Source organism: Psammomys obesus, unplaced genomic scaffold (assembly GCF_907164565.1).
Source record: "Psammomys obesus unplaced genomic scaffold, mPsaObe1.curated_primary_1811, whole genome shotgun sequence".
NCBI lineage: Eukaryota > Metazoa > Chordata > Mammalia > Rodentia > Muridae > Psammomys > Psammomys obesus.
In genome coordinates this window covers 59,630,161-59,649,008 of record NW_026585644.1, presented here as the reverse complement: position 1 = coordinate 59,649,008, position 18,848 = coordinate 59,630,161, and the positions used below count along the sequence as shown (strand labels likewise).

Genomic DNA, 18,848 nt, shown 5'->3' with positions numbered 1-18,848 from the left:
CACACACACACACACACACACACACACACACACACACACACACACACGCTGGAGAGATAGCTCAGAGGTTAGGAGCACTGGCTGTTTTTCCTAATTAATGTTCTGCCTGCCTGTACACCTGAATGCCAGAAGAGGGCACCAGATCTCATTATAGATGGTTGTGAGCCACCATGTGGTTCCTGGGAATTGAACTCAGGACCTATGGAAAAGCAGACAGTGCTCTTAACTACTGAGCCATCTCTCCAGCTCACAAATATACCTTTTTATTTAAAATCCTCAAATGGCTTTTGTTACAATTACAATATAGTTTATGGAGAAAATTTAAGATTTACAAAACCCTGTTTCCCTTAAAAATTGAATTAGTTCATGTAACTGTTTTTATTGTGTTTTTCTGCTGCAAATTGAGTTATATGACAACTGAGACATGACTGTTGCCACTATGGATTAATCCAAAGGAGAAGTACACAAATGAAGAGCCAAGTGAAATACATAATGTATAAGATAATATTCATCAATGCATTTGTTCAACTCTATCAAGGTTCTAAGCACTTCATGTATGCCAGATACTAGGCTAAGTATCAACGTACAGCTGATGCTCTTGAACTGGATGTTCCTTCACAGTGAATTAACACACAGGAGCTGGGAGAGGCACGCTACCTACAGGCTTCACAGGAAGATGCTGACACACTCGCACCCTAAGGTAACAAACCAGCTTGGAGTCTTGACAATATCAGACCACCTAATGAAGAACCAACTGTTAGGAAAAACTCCAAGGCTGGGTGGGGATTGAATATACCTTTAATCCCAGAACTCAGAAGGCAGAGCCAGGCAATGTCTAAGTCAGCCTGATCTACAGAGGGAGTTCCAGGACAGCCAGAGCTACAAAAACCCTTTGGGGGAAGGGGGAAAGCAGCAGATTAAAAAAAAAAAAGGAAAATTGGTTCCCAGAACACAAACACAGCATCCAGGTGCGCTGGTGTTTTGGTGAACTGGATAATAAAAATTGGTAAAGTTTTAGTTCCTAAATCAAAGGACAGTATCTAACCAAAATTATGACCTAGATGATGAACTAAATTAACCTACTAGTCACCTGTGAGAACATTAATGAGTCAGGTTGAAATGGTAGAAAATCCTCTCATAATAGACTGTACCAGAAACAAAAGCAGCCTGAAGATAACAGAATTACATGCTCAAAAGCTGGAAACGAGGAGAGGAGAGGTTTTTTATTTAGAGATAAAGTTTCTGTAGGCTGGGATGGCCTTGAGCTCTTGATCCTCCGGGCTCCACTCAAGCGCACAGTGTATATACTACCAAATCCAGCTGGGAATGTCAACCTCTAATTTCATCTCTCTCTTTCCCTCCCTCTCTCTTTCTCGTCCTCCATGATAAAATGAAATGATGATAAATCTGGACAACACTGAAAGAATTCATCACTAAAATCTTGTAGTCAAAAACTCATCAGTTATGAAAAAGCTTAAGGAATAAAATGGCAGCAGTACTTAGCCAGACCCCCAAGTCAACAGGCAAGGATGTAAAATGTAAAGCCTATTGTGCCCCTCAACTAGGCTGTTTGGGTTCTGAGATGCCCCACGGCATCATCCTTATTGACAGGACTTCCTGAGTGGTAAACTGATCCACATGACCACACCCACCCTGCTACCCTACCCCCCCCCCCCCCAGCTTAATGTTATCTATCAAAGTGACTGTGGTGACTGTGAGCTTGGGTTCCAGTAAATGCCTGCACATACTGTACCCATAAAGCTATACATGGTGACCACTAAGAATCTTTGGCCTTTTAATCACAGAGAAGACACCACACCGTGCTCCCACACCTCACCAGTTCTGATGTGAGAACACACCACAGGCTCAGAGTGTTTTCTTAGGGAGTGTGTCAGCCAGCCATTGGCAGTCAATAAGTGCACAAAGGAAGTAGTCTGCCAAGGCAGCAGAAGCAATCCCAACCAATTTCTCTGAATGGACTTGGTTGGGCTCTGGTCATCATTCAAAATGCAGGATCAACTGGATGTGACAGTGCACACCTTTAAAAGAAAAAAGGAGTCCAGGTGTAGTGGCGCAGACCTTGAGTCCCAGGAGGATCTCTTTGAGTTCGAGGCCAGCCTGGTCTACAAAGAAAGTCCAGAACAGCCAGGGCTATTACACAGAGAAACTGTCTCAAAAAGCCAAAAAAAGAAAAAGGGGGCGGGGGGGGGGAAGGCAAGCCCATGTAATTAACAAGAAATACACCAGACAGGGACTGGAGAGACGGCCCAACTCTTTCTGCAGATGACCCAGGTTCTGTCTCCAGAACCCACACAGTGGCTTACAACCAACTGTAACTCTAGTTCTAAGAACTCCAACTCCCTCTGCAGGCATCAGACATTCAAATGCTACACAGACATATACATGCAGGCAAAATGCCCATACACATACTAAAAATAAGTATTTACAAATAAGAAATGTATTTTTAAAATACATATAGTAGGCAGAAGCAAAGGATCCTCCTCACCCCCACCCCTGGGACGGTCAAGAACAAAGCATGAGGCTATCACATTTATATCATGTAACTTTCTGATCCTACGAGTGTGACAAGGCAGGCTTGCCCCAGAAGCTAGTCAAGGCTGAGCAATGGGGAACGAAGGTTAAAAGTAGCAAGTACTAAGAGGCTGGAGCTTACCCGAGACAGCTGAACCACTCTTACACAAGCAGGCACATCCTGTCTGCAATGTTGGTATTTGAGCATGCAGGGTCCAGAGCCAAGCAGGAATGTTGGTGACAGTTCTCCACTAGCAGCCTGAACGGCCCCCTCTGGGACTATGAAAGACAGCCACCAGGGTGGGGGGTTCTAGTTCCCAGCTTAATTCCCTGTGCACATTGCACTGTCCTCAGCAATAGTTCTGGCATACAAGCAACAGCAGTAGCAATGGCCTCAGGAGCTCCCTGGCCGACCACTCAGAGAAGGGAGCACACCGCTGGCATTGGGTTTTCATTCAAAACCTTATGTCCTCTTCCGCCCATGTAGGGAACCTTTGGGATTTTTCCCCCTTTCAGTTAACACACCCATAGCAGGGTTATAGTAGAAGTGCCATTGCACCTGGCTGTCTTTCCAAATCTGTAAAACACTCAGGGACTATATGTCACTATCAAGACAAGTCAACATCGTGAACCACTATCCCAAGCAAACGGTGGTGTTACAAAGATAACCTTGGTGAAGGCTGCAGAGATGGCTCAGTGGTTAAGAGCACTGGCTGCTCTTGCAGAGGTCCTGAGTTCAGTTCCCAGCACCTACATGGTGGTTCACAAACATCTATGCTGGAATCTGATGCACATGCAAATAGAGTATACATTTTATGCTGACACAAAAGTGGAACATAAGCAAGGGCTAGTTCTACAGCAGGGTTGGATACAGCATGGAAAGGTTCGACCCATTTCTATCAATTGCTTCACCCACAGATCAAGACTGGGAAGAAAGCCTGAACATGAGGTGCTAACGTAGTTGGGGTTTTTTGTAATCCTGTCATTCTCTCTGAGCCATTGTATTACCATAGCCCAAAGCTCTTCCATGGAGCCAACATTTCTCTATCCATAACTGATCTGCTCAGACCTACTCATGTGTCACATTACCCTGGTCCCCTGATGCCCCTGCTGGTCCCTGGGTTACTTATACACCTGCTGGTTTCTGGGTTAGAGCTGGTTAGTGCCCTGGCTGGCACTGTGGTTGTAACCAGCACTGTTACCTAGTTACACATCCTGGCTGGGCAAACCATCTCCACCCCTAAGCATAACCTTTGCTGGAGAGAAAAGTACCCTCCTTAGTCTGGGACAGGCTTGACCACGTACACCTGTATTGTTCTGTAATGGATGCTTTCTGTGAAGGGCTCCTCAGCACCGTGCTTGGCTTTCTTCTCCCTTGGCAATTCCATGTCTGACACAAATCTTGTCACATTTGTCTTCACAGTGACCCAGACAAACCTCTTCCTCTGCCTTTTTCTTTTACTATATGCTGTGCTCTCACTATATGCTCTCTTTACATGCTGGTCTAAGTCACTGAGGTCTGCCAAGGACTTCCTTCCCTACTTTATAAAGATCTTGGCCCACCAACAGATTCAGCAAAGCCACTAAAGCTCCATGCCAGCCTTGGAGCTTTGGATCAGCCTTTCCTTTAACTCCAATGAACACAAGTTACTGTTGGATCAGCCTTTCCTTTAACTCCAATGAACACAATCCTATCTGGCCCGGTGAACTGGGGTTCAAACACAGCTCCTCTTATTCCTAGTTCCCTCAATAACATCTGTCCCCTCCTTTATGGTCCTCTAGCCCCTGCTATTTGTGGGGACCTCAGATGGAGATGACCAACTGTTCCTAATGGCTCTGATAAGTCAGTCCACCAGGGACTGGCTTCCCTCTGTCTCCGGATAAGCAGCCACTGCCATAAGTAAGGACTGAAAGTTATATTACTCAGTTTTTCTGCCTCCACTGCAGACTGACCCCATCTGCTCCCATGGCCTCACAAACCATGAGAGAGGTTCAGTGCCCAGCATCCCTGATCACTGCAGTTTCTTACTGCATGCTGGATTACAGACTTCCTCTCTTTTTCTACTAAAGGCAGGAAGTATAGGGAAGTATCTTTCATTATTTTTTGCTATCCCTCTCTTTTCTCTTTATCTAATTTACTTGTCAAATCAGAGGCTACCATGGAGGACGCTAGCAGCTTGGCCACCACCTTAGCCTTTGAAGGGCTCTTCAGCCTTTAAAACCTCCCAGAGAGCTGGCTCCTCAGCACAGAGCTGTGGCCAGGCAACTTCCGCAGCTGCCTGCCAAGAGTTGACCATTGAGCACTTATTCTAAGACTGCAAATTTTTCTCTAAACTTTTAACTGTTTTCAGGGCATCTCCGTAATTACAGGGTGGACCCCACTCAATCAGGCATGCCACCCAATAGCATATAGATGAAGACTGCCATCCTACGATTCCTCTCAGATACTCCTAATCCTGATAGTTCAACTTTCATTAAACATCTCAATAGCCACAGCAAGAACCATGTAACCATGTCACAGCACAAAGGCACACTAATATTCATCATACAGCAAAGAACACTGTATCAGAATTTTCTCTGCTGATGCTCCCCACTCAGGCTGCTCAGCCTCAGTTGTATGCCTTGCTACCCATAGTCAGGACTGTGCATTCACCCCTCCCCAATTTATATTCGGTTCTGTCGAGTACCTGTTAATTATGTTGTGCAATAAAACTTATGTTGTATAACAACACACGTCTACTCACCCCTGAGCCCATGACAGACCAAAGGACAGATACCTCCAAAGTCCAATTGAGGTTACTTATAGGAATATGGGAAAGGGGTTACTTATGGGAGCAGAAATGACTCAAAGGAAATAGCTGCATACTGAGGTACACTCCAGCATTGGTGACAAAGCTGGGCCTGCACAGCCTGCAGATGCTCAACAGCTGGAGAGTGTATTTTCCAAGTGACTCTGGTATAAACCTCTTCTATAAAGCTCAGCTGGTTTCTGCTTCTTCCAGGCAGCTGGTCTGGTCTCAGATTCTTCCTGTCAGATTTTTCTCTTCTCAGAGTCTCTGCAGGTCAGCTTGTTTGAGTGTTCTTTGCAACTCAGTTAACTCCTCTGAGCGTGACTCTGCCTTTATTGCATATAATGGTATGGAGGGGCCTAGCAAATCTAGTCTATTTCAGGGACTTCCTGAAGCTATTCTCATTTGCTTACCTTGCTGTTTATAGGGCTTCCCTGCAAGACCAAACTGTTCAATTTCTGAGGAAACTGTTCTACAACAGGGCGGCGTTCAGAAACTTAAAAATATGAATTCCCTTGGAGAACAGGTTGGCCTAACAGCAGACCTGGGGACATAGCTCCATGCAGCTAGCTATAGGAGTATGAGGAGTTTTTCTACAAACTCCTTGCTTCCTGACTTTCCAACAGAAAAGAATTTCATGGTAAGCCAGTATCAAGAAGAGCTGGTGTTTATTAAGAAAAGGTTTTAAGAGCCAGGTATGGTAGCATAAACCTTTAATCCCAGCCACTTGGGAGGTAGAGGCAAAAAGATCTCTGCTGAGTTCAAGGCAAGTCTAGTCTACATAGCCAGTTCCAAGTCAGCTAAGACAACATAACAAGATATAACCTCAAAAGAAAAAAAGTGAAAGAGAGGAAAGGAAAGAAAAGGCAAGGCAAGTTTTAAGCCAGGTATGATGACACATTTGTAATCCCAAAACCTGGGAAGTGGAGGTAGGAGAACAAGGAACCCAAGGCCATCACAGGCTGCAGAGTTGAGTCTGAAAACAGCCTGGACTATGGGAGAGCCTATCTCAAAACAAGTAATTTCCAGAAACCACAGGCTATTAACTGAAAAGTCCAATTGGCAGAAACAGGCTCCCTTGCTACCCAGGTTAACAGTAAGAGGTTCTTAAATAATAAAGGCAAACCTACCAAGTCTTCTGGTTGCTCACCCAATGAACACTAAAAATGCCACCTGCCTTGGCCATGACACAGAAAAATGAAATAGAAACTGTGCTAGAAGGAGCTATGGAGGTTCCTGGGATAGAAAACTGTAATCAACAGTCTTACCCAGGTGGGGATCCTGACACAGCAGAGGCAAGGTTGTTACAGGATTAACTCTCTACTGGACCTCATGTCTGCTCCACAGAAGGGAATTTACAGCTAGTACTTTAAACCAGTCAAAAGCCCGAGTCTGGAGCATCACAGGGCTCACACAGGAGCTACTAACATTTTGCTAAATGGATATCAAGATATATCCTAATTAGACGATTATACCCAAAGATCAGTACTGCTTTCATCCTTGACCAAAGCTTCTTTCCCCAGTCATCATCCTTTCCATAGCCCCAAGGGGAGGAAAGAACAGAAAAGCCAGAGGAAGAGGGAGCGCTGTGGTACAGGAGATGCATACTGCACTTTTAAAAATACTTTCCTTCCTTCAGGGAGGCAGAACAGGTGGATCTCTGTGAGTCTGAGGCCAGCCTGGTCTACAAGGTGAGTCCAGAACAGCCAAGGCTAGACAGAGAAACCCTGTCTTGAAAAGAAACAAAAAAAAAATAATTATTTTTTAAATTGGTTACATGTGTGTAGATCTGGTGCCGTGGAGCCCAGAGGACTGGAGAGGGCTGGCTAGGTTGTTGTGAGATGGGGACTGAACTAGGGTGCTTTGCAGAGGCAGCACCCCCACTAACTCTTGCCATCTCTCCAGCCCAGTGATTGCGAGACTTGGCCTGTGGACACCCTGTGGTGAAAGGGACGGGCTCATGAGAACCTACTTCCCTGAGGATTTCAAAGCAGTTTATGGTTGGTGGGAAAGGAAGGACATTTTCTTCAGTGGTATAGCTGCTAGTAAGGTGACCATGCTCCTGTAAAGAAAGCTTACCTATATTCCTGCAAGCAGCCTAATGGAACTCATCAGGTCTCGCTCTCTTTCACACATACACCTCATTCATTAAAGTTTTTCTTTTTTTCTTTTTGTGCTTTCCCCAAGATTCACTCACCCACTCTTACTTCCACAGTGCTTTTCCTGTATTAATTATTTCTGAGATAGGCTCTCACTATATAGCCCTGGCTGGCCTGGAACTCAGTATGTACATCAGACTGGCCTCAAATGCAGAGATCCTCTGGTCTCTGCCTCCTGAGAGCTGGTAATAAAGGCTTGAAGAACCACACCTAGACGATTTCTCCTTTTTTTTTTTTTTTTTTTTTCTGAGACAGGGTTTCTCTGTATAGCCTTGGCTATCTTGAACTCACTTTGTAGACCAGGCTGGCTTTGAACTCATAGACCTGCCTGCCTCTGCCTCCCCCAGTGCTGGGATTACAGATGTGCGCCACCGCACCCAGCTTACTTTCCCTTTTTTAAATAGGCTCTCTATTTCTATTACCAAACAGCTGTCCTTGGTGCAAGCCTGTCTTGGCACACCAGAGTCTGGGGAGAAGGTGCCCTCTAGACTCAGATCCAAAGCCTACAACTGAGTGTTCTTTCTTTTTCCTTCTCTTTTCTGGATATCATGCTGTTTCTGACACTCACAAAAGGTTTTCTCACTTTCTCTGACCTCCATGCCTAACTTAAAGGCATGACTTTCTCTCCATTTTCTTCCTCCTGACAGCTGTCAGGATCCTCTACTTATCTGCCCTGCTACCTTTATCTCCAAGCTTAAAAAGAAAAGGAAAGAAAAACCTGATGTGTGTGCACATCGTAAATGTGTGGAGACCAAAGGCTGGAGTCGGGGATTCTTCCTCGTTGCTTTCTGTAGGGTTTCTCTTTAATTGTGTGGACTGTGCGTTTAGCACACGAGTACAAAGGTACTGGAAAATGCCAGAAGGCATCTAATCCCTGGAGCTGGAGCTCCCTGACTATGTAAATAAGCGGTTCAACAAGGTGCTAAGAAGTGACCTCAAATCCTCTCCAATAGCTGAGGAGACAAATCTCCAGTTTTAAACTGCGGGTTGAGGGCAGCAAGGTGGCTCAGTGGGTTTTGCCTGCTGCCAAGCCTGACAGCCCAAGCTTGATCCCCACAACCCACGGGGAAGAAGAGAAGCAGCTTCGGCCCTGTCCTCTGAACTCCAGAGGTACATACACAGCGATAATACCTGGCGTCCTCCCTAGTGACTAGGTCATATTTCAGCCTGACTATTAAGATGCAAATCAGAAGCCTAGCACACAACTTCCACATGGTCCTAAAAAAAAAAAAAAAAAAAAAAAAAAGCTGTCCTCCAGGTGCCCTTGTCAGGGTAAGGCAACAGACACACAACACCTCACCTCTGTTGTCTGGGGAGTTCCCCTGGACTTTAAGGGAGCTTGTCAGGCCAGACTGGGGCTCATGACTTTGATACTGAAAGGAATTTCAGAAACAGCCAGTTTATGAAGCACTGCTGAAGAATCTTATTAAAGATAATTTAATATAAACTAAACCTCAGGGTTAAGAAAGGTGCTCAAGAAGACAAAGATCCAAGAATATGAGTAGGCTTCTCAAAGGGCCACCAAGGCCAACTAGAGGGTAAGCAATTAACCATACCATTTATCCCATTTTGTGGCTCTCAGGTTACATCTCAAAAGAGACATAGAAAAGTCTCCCCTTCTCTTTGATAAGGAGATGTCCCAGATGTAATTATAATCTGTTCACAGCTCGAACTAGGAGCCACTAGGGTTGGACAAGGAGATCCACGTGCAGCATTTTCTATGAACTGCGTGAACACTAGCTGGAGGGCTAGCTGTGATGCAGTCCATCTGGCAGGCCTGATTTTAACCGGGGACCTGAGGATGGGGATCCCAACTGGAAAATGGAAATAGCACCAAGAGCCCTGACTCCCAACCCTGATAGAGAGGCCTACAATGAAAGCTACACATGCCATTTATTGGGTTTTGTCTTTTCTTTAAACATCAAGGGCAAGGTAAAGTGAGAATGTTTCCCTTCCCAGTTATAGCCCAAACTGCAAATAAATTCATTCTCTATTTTTTTTTAAAATTAATTTTAGCACACATGGTGGTGGAGAATTAATCTCAGCACTCAGGAAACAGAGGCAGGCAGATTTCAGTGAGTTCAAGGCCAGCCTCATCTACAGAGTTATAGGACAGCCAAGGCAACACAGAGAAACTAAAAAAATCTAAATAAATAAATTATTTAACTTTAGTTTTAAGTGTTCTGGATGTTTGGTCTGTATGTGTGTGCCTGGTGCCCACGGAGACCGGAAGAGGGTGCTGCACCCCTGGAACTTGAGTTACACAGTTTTGCTGGGAATAGAAGCTGGGTGCATGGCCACTATTATCAGCTGCTGAGCCATCTCTCCAGCCCATTTTTAAATGTTACTTTATCTTAGTGAGGGTGATGCACCTGGGAGAGGGAAGCTGGCGAGTAGCCAGCTAATGAGAGCAAATATTCTAAGGGGAGACCAACCATCCACTTGTGCACCTCCCTTTGGCTACCAAACAGGGAACCCCAAACAACGAATGTTTCCTGAGGAATCTCATGCTGGGTGGAGGTGGGAAAAAAGCTGAAGCCTGGGACCAGCCAGAACAAGTACTTGCCTACCGTAAGAGATCTGACTTTTGACATCTTGTTGGACCACCTTTCCAGGGTCAAAAGAAACTTGGTGGTGGGGTGTCTTGTGCCAATACCAGTCCCTTCACACATTCAATAAACCCCTTTTCTCTACTTCCTCTTTTAAACTGGCACACTGGTGGCCAGGCCTGGCTTGTTAGGGCTACCAGCGCCCAGGATTCGATCCTAATAGTTTGCCTTGTAAATGTGGACCAAAGGCCATGCCTTCCAGTGGATGAGACTTCTTCCTTTTCCGTCCATAGCACTCCTGTTGCGGCCAGGACCAAGCCATCCCCTGAGCCTCACAGAGACTGGTTCCATGCCAAGAGCTACTGCCCCACCACACCTGCACTACGGAACCCACTGGCCATGAAATCTTGGTGGCTAAGTTTTAAACATTCAACTGTATTTTCACTAACAATTTAAAGTTGCATTCATACTACTAAATAACATCTATAGTAAGCCATTGCTTGCCTACCCTAGGCCAACAGACCAGGTAAAAAATCAAGATGGAGTCCATGGTGCCGAAAAAGCTCCCTTTACCTGACTGAAACTGGGCTGCTTATGTGACATTCTCAGCAACTGAAAAGAGATAACAGCAAATTCCCCAAACAGTCAGGCTTCCATTGGCAAGATAACAGAGCTCCCTCTGCCTTAATCCTATACAAAAAAAGTAACCTGACGCTGACTAGTATTTTCCTGTCTTCTGCCTCCTAGTCCCAGCTCTACAAGGGACGTTAATTTTGAAACGGCTTTTTTTGGATTGTTTGTTTTCTGCAGCTTTTATAGAAAACCTCCGTAACATTCCATTTTACAGAATAAAGGGCTGTCTGATTCTGTGAAAAAAAAAAAAGCAAGGTCAGCTGAGGTTTACAAACAACGACCAACAAGGCTCAACAGAGGCTCTTGTCAGCCTGTCCACCTGAGTGGAGAGATGCCTCAGTGATGTGCTCTGACTTCCTATGGTGCACACACAATAAGTAACATATACTTTGTAATCTACAAACAGGGTGGAGAGGTGGTTCTTGGTGGTCAGCAGTATTGACTGCTCTTCAAGAGGACCCTGGTTCAGTTCCCAGCATCCACACGGTGGTTCACCACCTCCAGTACCAGGGGCTCCAACAACCTCCTCTGGCCTCCACAGACACTGAACACATGGGAGCAAGATGCATGCAGGCAAAACAGAAGACAGAAAAATTTCAAAAAATAATGAAATAAAAATGCATAAACAAAATTGTTCAATTATCATTTGTTACTGTAAGCACTTCCTCAAATCAAGGAAAGGGGCAACTACAAAGAGAAATTTTAAACACTAAAAGTTGGGCTTTAAAATTTTTATTTTACTTAAAAACAAAAACAAAAACAAAAACACCACAGTTTTAAGGTTTCTTTTCTGTGTATGACTGAAACTAGTGTTATGCACAGAGGCTGTGACAAACCTTGTGGATACTGAGAACCAAACCCACATCCTCTACAAATGCTCTTGGCAGCTGAGCCATCTCTCCAGCACTGACTTATTTTCAGTGTGCGTGTGTGTGTGTGTGTGTGTGTGTGTGTGTGTGTGTATAGTTTATACACCTGATTCAAGCGCCTCTGAAGACCACACTCTACAGTCTCCAGCTCTCAAGTTCTTTTTCTTTTTTTTTTTTTTTTTGGTTATTCGAGACAGGGTTTCTCTGTGTAGCCTTGGCTGTCCTGGACTCACTCTGTAGACCAGACTGGCCTTGAACTCAGAGATCTGCCTGCCTCTGCCTCCTGAGTGCTGGGACCACAGGCATGCGCCACTGCACCCAGCTAAGCAGCTCTTGATTCTTAAAAGAGGAGAAACAGCGAGGGGCCAAATGTTTAAAAGAGTAAAAGAAAAACTATCTGAATTGATTCAGGTAAGATAGTTAAAGGCTACAAGGCAATAGAGACCTAACATAATTCCCCACCTGTACCACACCTGAAAGAACCTGCCTCATAGCTAGAAGTTTACCACTCCCTGATCTGATTTCCACTCATCTGAAACTCCATAATTTTAATCTTCCCGAAAAGCTGACAGAGGAAGGAGGATCTGATACAAGTTCAAGGCCAGCCTAGTCCATATGCATTCCAGACCAGCCAGGGCTACATATGGCGTGAGATCCTATCCCAAAACAACAATAAGAACAGGCTATATCCCTTATATCACCCCTGTTCATAATAACTCTTCAATGGTTCCCCACTGCCTAGAGAATAAACATTCTGGCTCCTCAGCAAAGAATTTCAATCTTCTATAGAAAAAACACTAGACAAGAACTATACAGAATCAAGAGTTAGCACATACATTGCCCTGTACTTAAAGGCAGTCATATAATCTGACAGCTGGCAAGAAACTATTAATCTTAAACCTAACTCAAGGTAGCTTTTACAAAACATGATAGCAACACCTTTTTGATCCCAACACTCACGGAGGCAGACAAATTTCTGAGTTCAAGACCAGCCTGATTCAGCAAGTTCCAGGACAGACAGAACTACACAGAGAAGCCCTATCTCAAGAAAACCAAAATTATAATATAAATTAAATTAAATTAAAATTAAAAGAAGGACAATTCAGCCCACTAAAAGCACATGCAAGTTTCACTCTCCTGGCCCCAAAGAGAATGCAGGAGGCTTGAAACACAGGTTGGCCAGGCCTTCAAAGTGAACTACATAGTTAATTTGAAGCCGGTGGCAAAAGGCAGTAAGACCAAGTGTTGTGTCCTTTCACAGCCTATAAGCTGATACACTGCCAAACTCCCTATAAATATATTCTAGATGAAAAAAGTACAGCTTGTAACTGCCATGACCATTTGTATTTAAAAGTATATCCAAGGCTGAAGTGATGACTTAGCAGTTCAGAGCATGGTTTCTCTTCCAGAAGACCTGGGCAGGGTTCTCAGCACCCACACTGGGCAGTTCACAAGAGCCTGTATTTCTAGCCTCAGGGATTCCAACACTCTCTCTCTCTTCTGGTCTCCAAGGGCACCTGCACACATGGCAGATAAATACTTACACGTAAATAAAAAGAAAAATATCTTTTAAAAAAAGATTATTTGGAAGAGAAGGGGGTGAAAAGATGCTAACTATTTAAGACAGATCAGTCATCAGATTACAGTAGTAGGGTGAGAGCTAATCAGAGCATAAATAAAAGAAATGATGGTTCAGAGTTAAGAACCAGACAGATAGGACATGGAGCTGTAATAAAGATTAAAGTGTCAGAAATAGATGAGGCTAGAATGATGGCTCAGCGGTTAAGAACACTCACCACTCTTAGAGAAAACTAGGATTTAGTTCCCAGAATCCACCACAGGTCACAACTATGCAGTGCCAGAGGACCTGTAACAGAATGAACTGCAGAACCAACCACTCTGGAAAACTGGCTAGCACTGGGTAAGTCAAACATGCTTCACCCAATGAGCTCACAGATACCTACTCACAGAAATGAAAATATGTCTAAAACAAAATTGTGCTTAAGAATGTTCAGGACAGCTGAATAATTTGTGTTTGTGTGTGTGTGTGTGTGTCTCAAACTAGATACAGCTCCATCTCTGGCAAATGGACAAGTAAGACATAGTGTATTCGTAGACTAAACAATATTCAGCAACCAAACATAAACCACTCATACACTCCAACACTAGGCAGCTAAAAGTTATGCTAAATGAAAGGAATGAAATACAGGTGTACACAGTAAAATCTTGTGTATAGTGGCCCACTTCCCTAGAGTGGGTTTCAGAACCTTCTCTAGGGATATTAGTTACATAGGCATATATACACATTTGTCAATAAATTGTACAAGTTAACAACTGAATCTCACTGTATGTGAATGGTAATCTAATAAAGAGAAAACTCTAATAGAATGTTTTACTTCTGAAACCCATTGACTGTCAAGGCAAAATCACAACTTTTTAAAGGCTTAAAGAAAAAAAGACTATCACTTGAACTGGAACCAAGGATGTAAATAAAGTGCAAGGTCTTTGCCTCCCTAAACAATTCTCATCCCTAAAACAGGAATGAGAATTAAGCTCACTTGGAATATTTAAATTTAGCTTAGCTAGCATAGCATGCAGGACCTAGTTACTAAACAGCAGGGATAAGAAACAGCAATTGAAAATCAGGAAGTAAAGAATCACTTTATTTGGCTCCGCTACAGTGGACTCTTATTTGAAGACTCACCCACTTCTTTCCAGAAAACTTTCTTATACATAACCACGTGGCTAGTGAAGACAGTGGGGAGAGGTAGTGAGGGGAGGGAGGTTGCAGGAAGGCCAGGTACCTGTTTTTTCTTAAGCCTTAAGACACCAACCAGCTTTGCCTTTTTAAATGGAAATCAAGGTTTTAGATAGCCAGTATATCTAAACCTATAAAGAATTCAACTACTTAAGAAATTTTCAAGTCTTGTGAAGTAGAAAAATTTTTATATATACCTGGGTTTCCTGTCTACTTGGAAGCTATCTTGCAAAAGGTGGAATTCCAAACACGCATATCCCCCAAAACGACAGGCTCCTCCTGCAGGACAGGAAGCGTGTGGAGAGGTCTGCTTTCATCACACCAAACAGCCTGGTTGGATGACTGCCAACAGCAGGGCTCAAGCAGATTTATCTCTCCTGTAGATCATGTAATATATTTGCCTAATGCAATGCCCTAGATTTTACGAATTACAGGAAGCACTTGCAAGCCTGCAGATTTGAACACTTCCAAGGAGGACATCTGTAGGCTGCCTGCCCCACCTGACCAGAGGTTTAAAAGCACCCGAAGCTGCTTACTATACTCCAACTCTGATTTAAATTTCTGGAAGTTCCTTGGCTTTGAGAAAAGTCAGGGTTGAGCCACCACACTAATGTTCACACTGCACAGCCAGAACCCACATATACCGACGATCTGTTGGAAAGCTTTTAAGGCTAAAAATTGCTATTATGTGGCCATAATGGGCCCAACTGAAGGAAACTTGAGACTATAAATAGCACAGTAACATCATATGGGAGGGGAATGCTTTTTTTGAAATGGCACAAAGCAGTTTACAATTAGATACTGTATATTATTTAAAACTATAAAATATTAAATATGAGCAAACAACAACAAAAAAGCCGATTCGTGGGCTAAGAATTCGTTCTCTGTAAAAACTTTTATATGCCGCTTAACTACGGCTTTTTAAGACGCTTCTTTGTCTTGCAGCGTTATTCAATGCCAAGTAGCTCGGATCTAACTCCCAAAAATGATCTCACAAACTCCAAAATGCAGAGGAATCCGACTCAGGGATGGTGCAGTCCAAGGCTGCCAACCACCAACCAAGGGCAGCGTCACAGGGCAAGAATCCCTCAGGCTTCCTCGCTGCCCAAGAGAACCACCGCTCGTTCGGTACACTAATGAGACCTTACTTAAAAGCGCCAACCTGAAGGCCCGTTTTAAAAACTGCATTTGCCCGCCGTGGCCGTCTCCAGGGATCACCTGTCCACGGGCAGGAACCTGAGTGGGTGTTAGATGGCTTGTCGAGGCCAACCGGAACGCAGTCACACCAGGGCGCCTTGCGGCGTAGGGGCTTTCAAACAAGAATACAGGGGAGACCCACCCTCAGGAGCTTCCCAACCGTTTCTGCTCGGACGCGAGCTCTCGAGGGCGAGCGCGCTGCCGCGGAGGTGCCGCGCCGGGGTGACCTGCCCGGCCCGCGCCCCGCAGGCCCGCGCCCCAGCCCCGCCACCGCAGCGCGGCTCTCCCCGAGAATTAACTTTCTAATAATACAACTTTAGGCGGATGACCGCGGACCGCCCGGGCCGAAGCCGACCCGGAGGCGGCTTAGCGGCGCGGGGTGAGCGGCGCGCGGGGACCCCGTGGGGGCTCGTCGCCCGGCCGCGCTCACCAGGTACCAGACGCCCAGCAGGATGGTGCCGGTGCGGACATGGCAGCACAGACAGAAGCTGTGGGAGTAGAACCGCGTCCAGGGCGCGGCCATCTTCATCGCCCCGGCGCTCGCACAAGTTTGCGAGGGCGCCGTCCGCTTCGTCCCGGGCTCCGCCGGCCGGCCCGGTGGGCTGCTCCTGCCGCTCTCCCGCGCCGCTCGACGCCCGGGCCGCCTGCCCGCCCCGCCTGCCCGCCCCCGGCTCCGCTCAGCCCCGAGAGCCCCGAGCGGCTGCCGCGGCGGGACGCTGAGCGAGAGGACCGCGGCGACGCGAGGAGGCGGGGAGAGCCGTGGAGGGAGGCCTGGTCACGTGGCCCGCTCCGGCTCCTGTCGTCACCGCCGGCTCCCGCCAGCTGCGGGCGCTTGGAGCGCTGCGCAAATAAATGCGAGGTTGCTGAACCCTCCAGGAGGCCCCAGAGTTTTCCCCCGGAAATGGGTGCACCTTTGCTTGGGACTCAGAGTCATTCCGGCTGAGTTTGCCTCGCGACTAGCTGGCAGATAATCCGTGGGTACTGTGCAAGGACTGCAGTTATCCTGCAGACTGGAAGAAGGAAGCTGTGGTAGGATTCCAATCAACTGCGGTACTTTGAAGCACTGCAGAGCCCGCTGAGAGCTTTGTCTCAGCTTCCCAGCTCAGTTACTTTGGTAGCGATCTTTTCCCAGAAAACAGGATGTGTGTCGGGGGCATCCTCACTGTGCTTCTGTAGCATTTTTAATAATGACCGAAGCTCTAAAGAAACAGTCATCAAACCAGTTACTGCTGGGAGGTCTATGCAAGACACAACACACAGCGTTGAGGGAACCCAGAGGAGTATGGGTGCGGGAAGGGGAGAAGTCCTTACAGGTGGTGTTTGGTCTCCAAGGTTTAGCCTCTGATGACCACAGTGATGGCTAAGAATCTCGGAGAAGTTAGATTAAAAGTCCGTATAAAAGTTATATTTCAGACTTGGAACAAATAAAATGGGTTCGATTTAAAATTCTGTACATGTCAAATAAGATGAAAGATGATCAATAACGTTAGGTAAGGCTGCTTCACTGCACGGTTGGTTAGTTTCATAAAAACATACCACATTCTTGTGTACTTTAAACTTGGTTTCTGTCTCCAGAGATACCAGGTGCAGGCCCTTGAGCAGAGATAAAACGAGGAATTGAAAACCTCGGTATTTGTTTCTTTTCTTCCTGACATTAGAGATAACTTTCTCTTTGGAATCATCTATTGTTAGTTCTGGGTTGAGTCTTTCCTTTCGTGCAGTGTTATCTTAGCATGCTAGAGGCTCTGATAGGCCTCCGTTTCTGAGCCCAGAGGGCTATCCTGCCTTGGAGCATTTTGACTCCCAGAGGCTAGTCTGCCGGCAGGCAGGCACGGCTTGTTGAGGCAGCCACGATCTACCCACTGGGGATCGGGCATTGAAGACCTCTTTTTTTTTTTTTTTTTTTTTCCTGCGGGAATGCCTCTGCAGGAATGCCGACAGCCTCAGAGCAGCAGCCAAGGTCTACAGCCAAGCATAGTTTTGGCTGTAGTTAAGCCTGTCAGGAAGGCTCGTCTCAGGTTTAAAATTTTTACCAACTCCTGTATGGGGACTCAGAGACCACCCTCAGCCATTTAATTAAGATGACAGTGAGACCACATCTGCGTCTGTAGGTCTATAGATATATTTGTGGGCATGTTAGAGGACAGGAGGTGTGAAGCAGAGGCAGGTGGATCTCTGTGAGTTCAAGTCAACCTGGTCTTTATGGTGAGTTCCAGGACAGTCAGGGATATTGTAGAGACTACCTCCAAAACAAACAAACAAACAAACAAACAAACAAACAAACAAAAAACAAGAAAGAAAGAAAGAAAGAAAGAAAGAAAGAAAGAAAGAAAGAGAGAAAGAAAGAAAGAGAAGAAAAAAACTGAGGCTGCACAGGAACTTAGGTAGAGGCAGGGGCCAGGTTATGCACTTTTAAGATGTTTAATTGCTTGATTTTTGTTTGACACAGGGTTTTTCTGCATAGCCCTGGCCATACATTCACAGAGTTCTGCTTCCCAAGTTCTGAGATTAAAGGCATGTGCCACCACAACCACCCAGTTTTGGTTGTTTGGGACTCCCTCAGTGAGGGAGGTCTCACTGAGTAGCACTGACTGGCCTGGACTCGCTCTGTAGACCAGTCGGACCTTGAAATCTGCCTGCCTTTGTCTCCCATTGCTGGGACTAAAGGCCTTTGCCACTGTGCTTGATGCCATGTTACTCACTTGGATGTCCTGAAGCGTATTTAACTGGAATACTACTTGCAGTTAGTTGAGAAAGTGGCTTTGTTGTCCTCCCTAGGAGCCTCAGGGCACAACTGTGTCTTTCCTGTCAGAGCTTGCATAGCAGCTTCCATGACCTCAGTCATTTTGTCCTACAACTTAATTGAATCTGCTCTTTCCAGACCTCACTGTCTCTGTGCTGTCCTCCATATACAACTTAGACACTTCTTTCTTTAAGGACTTTCGGACTTCAGACTTCTTTGTCCTCGAAAACATTTCCTTTGTGTTCCTGTCTCTGGGTTTTTTTGTTTGTTTGTTTTTGTGACAAGGTCTGGCTATGTAGCCCAGTCTCAGCCTCCTGCCTCAAACTCTCAAAGAGAGCTAAGATTATTAGCATGTACTGCTATATACAATTCAGATCTTCCCATTATTAATTGCTTTCAACCCATGTATTAGAAATCCAGATGACAATGTTAGTTTGTAACCTGCTCCATGAGGCATGGAGGTGTGAAAGCCACATAATGTTGGAGCGGTGTCCACTGTCAGCCTCAGCTGGTCATCTCATCGGTGGTGATGGTAGTCAGAACATGGGCAGGCTGAGTGACATCACAGGTAGTGAAAGAATAAAGCCCTAGCATAATACTGTCAACACTATTTTACAAG

General features: G+C 45.5%; 1 protein-coding gene across 1 annotated transcript in view; it reads right to left on the bottom strand.

The window, feature by feature from the left end:
- Laptm4b (lysosomal protein transmembrane 4 beta) overlaps window positions 1-16,211 on the bottom strand; it is a 48,068-nt gene extending 31,857 nt beyond the window's left edge. The window contains exon 1 of the mRNA XM_055620111.1: window positions 15,917-16,211. Within this exon, the coding sequence (XP_055476086.1) occupies window positions 15,917-16,015 (99 nt within the window). The 5' untranslated portion in view covers window positions 16,016-16,211. The remainder of the gene's footprint in view (window positions 1-15,916) is intronic.
- Between the last annotated feature and the right edge of the window lie 2,637 nt (window positions 16,212-18,848).